At 48.6% G+C, this 9260-nt stretch overlaps 1 protein-coding gene across 2 annotated transcripts; it reads right to left on the reverse strand.

Moving 5' to 3' along the window:
- Positions 1-2123: 2123 nt before the first annotated feature.
- On the reverse strand, positions 2124-3788 carry LOC135383387 (uncharacterized). Of its 2 annotated transcripts, XM_064612862.1 has the most exons (6): positions 3237-3788; positions 3038-3061; positions 2730-2836; positions 2601-2636; positions 2423-2439; positions 2124-2311 (listed from the first exon to the last, which is right to left on the reverse strand). In XM_064612862.1, exons 1-6 carry the CDS (start codon positions 3617-3619, stop codon positions 2192-2194), a joined length of 687 nt encoding a protein of 228 aa, XP_064468932.1. In that variant the 5' UTR covers positions 3620-3788; the 3' UTR covers positions 2124-2191. The 2 variants fall into 2 exon arrangements, with proteins under 2 accessions (XP_064468932.1, XP_064468933.1); XM_064612863.1 differs by lacking the exon at positions 2423-2439.
- Positions 3789-9260: the final 5472 nt, after the last annotated feature.

Raw genomic sequence — 9260 nt, forward strand, 5'->3', positions numbered from 1 at the left:
ACTCTTCAATTAAATGGAATTCCAGAATAACATAGTAGAACACAAACGAAAATGCGCTAGTTATGTAGGCAAAACGTAGTTATAGATAAAGAGGAGATAGATCATAAATAAGTTATTATAAGACATAAGTTACCATATATTGTTTTCAGCCTATTCCCTTGCTGTGTTCTCTTTTCTCTTTTTTTTTTATGTTTCCAGTGATTTTAGCAGTGCGGTGAGTCACAGGCAAGAATTCTTGCTCAGACTTTCGTGTGTTGGCAAAATTGTATGATGCTGCAGTTTTCCGGATATTAAGCTGACACTACACCACACACCAAAGTTCAGGGTGTTCAGAACAGTCTTCCTGGTGTTGCTAGTTGTTGACAGCAAAATTTTCCGAAGTTCAGCGGCAGGCGCTTGTGTTGCCGTTCGGCATACACTATGATTCCCATCTGGTCTGTGAAGAAAGAATTACTCTTCTTCTTGAAATTTAGAATGATATGCTTGATCCAACAAACAAACAAACATCTTACCTTGCAGTTTGGTATGATTTTGAGTGACAGATCACCCAGCGCTGTCGCGATCGGTGTTCCTATATTGAACGGGTAAACTTCAAATGCTTCCCAGCTTTCCAGTGTGGTTCTCAACATCGCTGACGTTAAAACAACGAACAAACCAACATTACCATCTGTTATGACCGTCCTTGGTTAACACTTAGTGTTGGGATATGCGTTTTCCATTGCCCCACATTGCCACCATCTGATAAGCAGAATGTGAAGAAGCAAAATGAAGGAAAGGTAAAGAAACAGTGGAATTAATCTGGTGCACGAGTGTGCGACAGTACGAGTTGACCAAGTCAAATAAGTTCCACTTTCCTTCGCTGAGGGCCCGAAGCACTCGAGCTGGTGTGTGCTTGAATGTCCCGAAAACATTTGGCTAAATCGCAAAACGCTCGCGGCGTGCCAGGGTGATGGTGGTGGCGATCTGCCTGCCATGTGATCACTCGGTGTGACTTTTCTTGTACCAGACATAACCCGCATAACCCGCATTCATATTCTAAAAAAATAAGAAAAAAAAAACAGAACAGGAGAAGATGTCACGTTGCCGTTGCAAGTGGGCCATTATCTTTACTCTGTCCATGGGAAAGTATGTAGCTGGTCTTGATGGGCGTTCAAAATGATTGCGCATGAAAATGCCTGGAATGTGTCACGTCAACCCCCAACTCTAGTGCGTCGTACGCTATCGCCTTTGTGTACGTAAGGGATAGCGTAGATGGTTCTGCGCACACACTAAACACAAAGAAAGCAGAACCACCACGCTATTCCTTACGAACGCAACGGCGCCAGCGTACGATGCACTAAACCACTCTATTATGCGACGCTGGGCGAACAGATATGCCATACCATTATCAAGTCGATTCTCAGGTTGGTCCGTTTTCAATTTCCTCCGTTCATCTTGTTTCATCGCATTCCCGAGCACGATTAGCTCATCGGTGCATATAGCGCTACTAACACAAACTGTTTCCAAACCCAGACGTAATCGCGTGCTACAATGCATGTCCTGTTGCTCTTGCAAGATTTGAGCTGTCTCTCTCTCATTCCAAGCCTTCATCTATGAATTCCTCGATTTATGAACGATTTTTCTAGGAGCAAATCGAAGGTTGGCTGTGGTGGTGGTGGTGGTGATAGGGCTTGCCGTTGTCGGCCTCACGTATGTGGGCAACGTCACGACTCACGCCCTGGGGGAATGTGCGTCCTGGGCCGACTTCTAAGGGAACTGTGCCGACAGATGTCTGAAAGCGTCTGAGGAAAACCCAGGAAAAACCCCAGACAGCACAGCCGGCACCGGGATTCGAACCCGCGTACCTCCCAGTCTCGACGTGACATGGCCAGCACGCTAACCACTGAGCCACGGGAGCTGGTGAAGGTTGGCTGTACTTGCAACTAACGATTAAAAGTAACGCGTACACAGGAGCCGTGTCCTTTCCTACCACAACGAGCCAGACGAAAACCAGCAAAATCGTTTACTTATATTCAGGAAACCGTTGCTGGGAGCAATGAAGATATGGAACAATGCCCCAACTTGCGTTTTATGCTTGGGCAAGGGCGTTCGCTCCGTGCGTATACTCAGCACAGCTGACAACGTTTTCCGCCAGTCACAATCTAAAATATATTGATCGAGTCAAGTGATTGGTATAGTCTATAAATATTTTTCAGTTTGTTGAACATTGGTAGGTAAGTCCGTTGTGTGGACTATGCACTGAGTAGTTGAAGCTGGTACATCGACGGAGCTGGAGAAACAGGGTGATAGGAGACCTCTTCGGTCGGAGCACCTGTAGGACATCATTAATTACAGGCAAATACTATTCTGTACAAAAATAAATAAATAGAAATAAATGTCGCCAAACAAAAATGCAAAGATTGACAGAGAGTTATTTACTTACGAGAACAGTGACCCTATCTATAGAGACGCAGATGTCGTGACCTTCAACCTACCTCGCCGCCGCCGCTGCACTCATTTGCCGATGACATGCCGCATTTTGTGTATATTTGTGTGTAACCCGCGAGAAACATACCCCTTATTCACAACCTTAACAATGATAGCCTACTGGAAAACCTTACTTCTTATGGCAGCGTCACCGTCGTCTTCGAGCTTTGCTGAAATATCGCAATGAGAGCGATTTGAGAAGTTTTGCACACATACACACACACACACTCAAAAAAAAGACAAGGGAAAAGATGTGCTCATACTCTCTTGACATAGTAGCTTGAACAGGAAGGCGAAGAGGGTGGCACTGACGAACGCGAGGAAGATGCTTGCCACTACTGCCGCACGAAATTGATTATCGGAACTGGGACTGAAACCGAAGGAAAATGCTAGTATAGCAGGAAACATCTGCTCACAGTTGGGGAAGTCGGGTGCAACATAGCTCAGCCGGCAAAGGTGGTCTATGCCGGTCATATACCAGCATATACCACCTATGTAAATGCTCCGGTTTATAACCGCACATTTAGGCGATATGCTGAATCAGAACACGAAGAAAGGTGCTTGTACTTACATCATCATCACAGTATCCCTATCACTGAAACAGAAACACATCTGATACAGCAAGCATTTTGTGTTTTTGAAGTTATCATCGACACATTTATCGGGTCACAAATATATTTTGCTAGGTCCAGCGCAACGGTCCAGCATATTTTTCTTTGACGTACGTTGCTCACACCAAGCTACACAATTATGGATGTAGCACTACTAACATTGCAAGGCCAACTTCGTGGGGTCCTACTGCAGACTGCATGGATTCTAGTTGCGTCAGTGCGGTAGTAGTAGTTCCAAGCGTAGTAGTGCCAGCAGAAGTAATGGCAAGCGTAGTAGTACCAGCAGTACTGCTAGGAGTAATGTCAAGAGTAGTAGCGCCAGCAGAAGTGTCAGTAGTATTAGCAGTATCAAATGTCACACTGCCGAGCGTGGTACTGCCACGTGTGGTAGTAGTGAGACTGGTAGTTTTGCTTGGTTCATGCTCAGTACTTAGCAGAGTGCTGTGAAGGCCGGCATCCGTGCCACCGCTGGCGACTAGACTGAGGTCTTGCTCTCCAGGTGGGGCAGAGGGGCGAGACGCTTCGGACTGCTTCTCTGTCATCGCGATCCTGTGCAGTGGTTTCAAGGAGCAACTGGCCAAGTACCGGTATGTCAAGCTGTAACAAGCCACCAGCGAGTTTAGGAGCAGTGGAATGCTACTTAGCCAGGATGGCAATGACAATGTGGGGCTACGCGCTCTCGTGCGTATACGCGTACGATCTCGTGCGTCATGTCACAAGAACGATAACAATGATGATGAATGGCTTATGTGTTGTCCAAAAATCTCAGGATCCTGTCAACGCAGTAAACAACATTTTGGTCTTGTGGTTTTCGGTGTTCGCGCCTGCGAAGAAGAGTCCAATATTTCGCTTGTTCGGTGTTGATGGCAGTAATTGTGAGGGCTAAGTGTTTCGTTAGTATACAGGTCTGTGCGCTGGCCACATCTGATTTCGACCCGATTCTGCTACGAGCCGTTATACTGTTCCCTGTCGCATGCCTTTCGGTAGGTTTCAACGTGAAGTCTTTACAATAACTGTTTCCGTGCGACAGGAGTACCTGCCATTTTCGCAGTACGCAGGTGTTCGCCTATAAGACTGGATAAGCTACATATATGCACGTGTCGCACCTACACAGTCAACACACATGGCACGTGGTACCCGGGTTCGAATCCCGGTGCCGGCTGTGCTGTCTGGGGTTTTTCCTGGGTTTTCCTCAGACGCTTTCATACATATCTCGACACAGTTCCCTTAGAAGCCGACACCTTTGTGAGGCCGATAACGGCGAGCCCTTTCACCCGCACCACCACCACCACATGGTACATGAAGGGTAAATTCAACGTTGACTATTGTTGTAGATTGTGGAACGCAAAGTTCCGACAACTGATTTACGTAGGTTACACGTGAAATTTGAACGCGCGGACCGCACTGCGTAAATATAACTCATATTCCTTGATGACCGATGTTACGACTCATCTCGCCATTGAAGCATGTACTGAAGCGTGTACTGAGGGCGTTAACGTGTGAATACGAGGCAGACTGGGTCACTGTTCGCGCTGCGATCTGTGCCTCACGAGGCAACCGGCTTCCGTTCGGCCGAAGTGGTCTACGGACGGACTCTTCGTTCACCCACGCGTTTGATTAGAGGAAGCTGGAAAAGCAAGCACAGTGACACCACAGTAGTAGAGCATGTTCTCGACGTACTGCAACGACTGCAGGATTCACGTTACATTTCCGAGATCATCATGCGAGAAGCACAGAAAAGGGCTAAGTCGTATTACGACAGGAATGTCCAACACAGAGTTTATAACGAGGGCGACAAGGTGTTGCGGCTCAAGGTTGCGGCTCACGAGAGCCAACAAACTGCAAGTACACTGGGACAGCCCATGCAAAGTGTTACGCAAGCTCTCTGATACCATCTACATGGTAGAATTCAGGAGGAAACGAAAAGAGGTGCGTACTTATCATGCGAACCTAATGAAGCCCTACATTAGTTCGACGCACGTAGTTAGTGTGGCTCTAAATGCGCCCGAGGAACAACCCGATGAGATCCATGAGTGGGGTGACATAGGGATACCTATCCGACCGTAGATGCTATTGTGGACATGGTTGTCGGCCATGCCACGCTACCGAGCAGTCAGAAATCCGATATTGTGCATAGTGCCTGTCCTTGAGGATCTTTTCTCGGACACACCGGGCAGAACTGAATTATTGACCCACGACATAGAGCTCACCTCGGACACCCCTGTGCGCTCACGCCGCTACCAGGTTTCCCCACGCCAGGAAGGGATAATGAGAAAAGAACTCAAGCCCATGCTTGATTTGGGAATAATCGAGGCGGGGGAAAGTGATTATGCTTCGCCGATGATCATCATGGAGGTACCAGGTAAGGACCCCAGACCTTGTATCGATTATCGCACACAGACACACACATACACACACAGAGAAAGATACGATGATGAGTGGGGCTGATGCCGGCCAGCAGGCTGGGTGCTGCCCCAGTGCCACTTGTACGTAATGAGAGATGATGATGGAGATGATGAGGAGTCCGGTAATCAAAGCAGGGTGGAGAGGCCTGTCGATGAAAGGAAATCCCAAATGTGACGGAGACCTTGGTGCGTATGAGCGGTACTGGACCATGGGCCCAGCACCTTGCCTATGGTAAATGGGCGCCGATCGATTGCATGTAGTTCGTGCTGCAAGATCTCGCGCTCCCGCTGGTAGCCCGGGCAGTCCATAAGTAGGTGGTGCAGGTCTGGGCGCACATTGCATGATGCACATAGGTCCGATGGCGCACGACCAATACGCTGCCTCATAACTGGTGTGAATGCAACATTCAGCCGCATGCGGTGAAGAAGAGATGCGCAGTGTCGCGGAAGGCGATGAGGAAGCGACAGTGAAAGAGACGGATCCACTGCGTGGAGCAGAGAGTAGGGTGTAATGTCATGCAGCCACTGTGATCTTGTCTTGTCTGCAGAAGGAGCACGGACGAGGCCCTGACGATCACCTTTGGGCAAGATGATAGAGTGGGCTGAAAATATCTGATGACCCCGTAGGGCAGCCCGGTCGGCGTCTTCGTTGCGGGGTACGCCGACATGACCAGGTACCCGCTGTAATACTGTGCAGTGGCCCAAGTCCAGCAGCTCCTTGTAAGTTTCAAGCACGGCAGCAACAATGGACATGAGAGGACCGCGAATGCCCATTGTTGCGAGGCGTTGGATAGCAGCCTTCGAGTCTGTGTAAAAGACCCATGGCCGAGCTGAACATTGCAGGATTTTGCGCATGGCAAAGAGCAAAGCATGCAGCTCAGCACATGTTGACGACGTCGGATGCGAGAGACGGGAGATACCAGTTATGTCTTCGGATGGAATAATATAGGCGCATGCGGAGCTGGTTTTTGTGGACGAACCGTCCGTAAAAACAGGAGTAAAGCCTGCATACAGCTCGCTCATCATATCCAGTGTGAGCGCCTTGGACACACCTGCAGCGACATCATCCTTTCTCTGCAGCCCGGGAACGGATAGCGAAGCAGATGGTAGAGGGAGGGTCAAAGGTAGAGTTGGACGCGCCTGGGGCTCAACTTGAAAACGTGGCAGGTCAGGCTTCAGCTGTTGAATGCAGGACCGGAACTTGTTATTCTTGCGAGGGGAAAGCTTCAGCAGTAAAGGGTGCCGCCGGTGATGAGCCAACATACGGAGATAGTGACGGCTCGTCTCATTAAAGCGCTGGATAGCAAGCGGAGTATCTCTCGCTTCTGCCATGACCAAACAAGTATCCGCTGTTCTTGACACGCCCAGACACGCACGAATGCTACGTGCCAGAAGACACTGAAGCTTAGACTCGGAGGATGGCGAGATTCCGTGTAATACTGGAAGGCTGTATAGGAGCGGACCACGCACCAAGGCTCGATGAATGGCCAAGAGAGATCGCGCATCGCAGCCCCACCTATATAAGGCCAGCAATGTGTCGCATTAGGGCGATCCCCTTGGAGAGTTTCGCCTCTAGGCTCGCTATATGCCTTCTCCACGAGAGCCGGGTGTCCAGCGTTACACCCAAGAACTTGCATGAGGTGGAGTACTGGAGCTGCTGTCTAGCCACAGAAAGACGATATGGAAGCATGCTCCTTCGCGTGAACCGAAAGTTGAATGTGGTAACGAAGAACCAAGTGTACCCAATACCGAACGTGGAAGTGAGGGTGGGAAAAGTCAGCCGTGTGAGATACATACCTACCCTAGACCTTGTGAGGGGATATTGGCAGGTACCGATGGCTGAAAGAGCGAAGGGGTATGTGGCACAGCAGTGTCCTGCGAAAAGTGCCATCTGCAAAGTACAAAAGAAAGCACATTTCGCACTCGTGTGCCAATCCTGCTCAACAGTGCACGCAATTGAAGCACAGCAGGACGTTGGCTTCGTAAGCATCGCTGGGATATATAGGTACTCCTCAACGGTAGGCCACACCTTTTCAAAATAGACACGGGAGCAGATGAACCCGTTATATCTGCTTGCTGGCTGTTGGCTGTTGCTTGGGCTGTTACCAGAGCGCTCATATGCTTCCTGGGTGACACTGGGCTCCTGGACTGCCTCTGAGCGGTCGTGTACTCATGCCCCTCTGCTGCCCATGTGCCGCTTGCGTCTTTCTCCCTTTCTGTTTTTTTTTCCTTTTCTTTCTTTTCTTTTTACAAGGAATAGCAAGTCGGCTCCTGCCTGGCTGACCTTTCCTTTTTACCTGCCTCTTTTTTTTTCGCAATAAACATATCCCCCCCCCCCCGTTATATCTTATGAAACGTTCTGTCAGCACCGTAAGCCAGGCATCACGCATACAAAGCCCAAAAGCTACACTGTCCCGACGGCAAACCACTCCAAATCCCAGGAACGATCGATTGTGACCTCGAGCTAAATGGCAAAAAGGTAAAACAAGTGAACTATGTGGCAAAGGGAAGTCGTTGCTTGGCAAATCAGCAATAGAAAAGTTTTGTTTGTTCCCACAAGTGAACGACGTGGCTTCTACCCTTCGTGTTGAGGGTACCAAGACACAGGGTACCAAGGCAATCCGTGTAAGTACTTCCCTCAGCTCTTCAATGGACTCGGTAACCTCAAGGAGGAATATACTCTTGTTCTCAAACAAGATGCAAAACCTTATGCTGCCGTTTATCCGCGCCGCGTGCCACTCCCTCTCTTCAAAAAGACACGAGAAGACTTAGAAAGAATGCGGAAACTTGGGGTTATCTCACCATTATATGAAGCAACAGTATCCTTTATCCAGCCTGTGTAAGACTATTCGCTCAAGGACATCGCGTAAGCAACAGGTTAAATTGACTCTGGACAAAAAAATGCCTCTTGGACATCGTTCAGTTGACCAGAGCGTCGAGGCTTACGTTCAGCACGCCTTCTGTGCGTCCGAAGACGCTCGACTTCTGGGTTGATACCTGCGTGTCCGGCGCAGACCTTCACTGTCGTGGTAGCCGACTCTAGACTTGTCATGATGAGACGAATCATGTCTTCAGCAGTGATTCCTCTATGTGCCCAATCTCCTGAAGACAGTTTGTATTCCTCCTTCTGTTTTTAGATACATGTATTGAAGTGCAAGGGACTACAGAGCAGATTGATCGCATATCCGGAGCAGTAACAGTTGTTACACGCTATTGAAGCGCGTTCATTAGAATGAGTGGTCAACAGCTCTTTAGTAACCCAGACCTGAAGATGTGCTCTTAAGTGTGCTAGAATCACTAAAACGATTCGCCGGAACCACTACAGCGATGTTAAGGCTAATTTTTAGACCTTGGTGAACGTTTTTTTATCTTTTTTCTGTAGTCTCGTTATTTGCAGCATAGCAAAGGTTCGGCAATGGCGCGGTCCAATGGATGGAACAATCACTCGATGTTGTTCCATATATGCACTTCTAACGAAGTGGATACATCACCATTTACATGCATGCGAACCGAGTCTGTCTCAAAGGTGGCGCTACGCGGTGTCATATGTGAAAGTAGAAGGTGCACTTGGGCTTGGACTATTTCAGGTGTTGCGCCGTCTTTGCACCGAAGATGATCACAGCCTGGTCCTGTCCACTGGTTTCTTAATAAAGAAAAGGTCATATGAAAACTAGCATTATGAAAATGTATTGTTGTGCCTGGACTTCAAATTCTTCCGATGTATACTCCGCTACTGCCATATCCACCGGTAACATAGATACAGCCTGCGGTTCTCCCC

The sequence above is a fragment of the Ornithodoros turicata genome, chromosome 2, assembly GCF_037126465.1.
Source record: "Ornithodoros turicata isolate Travis chromosome 2, ASM3712646v1, whole genome shotgun sequence".
NCBI lineage: Eukaryota > Metazoa > Arthropoda > Arachnida > Ixodida > Argasidae > Ornithodoros > Ornithodoros turicata.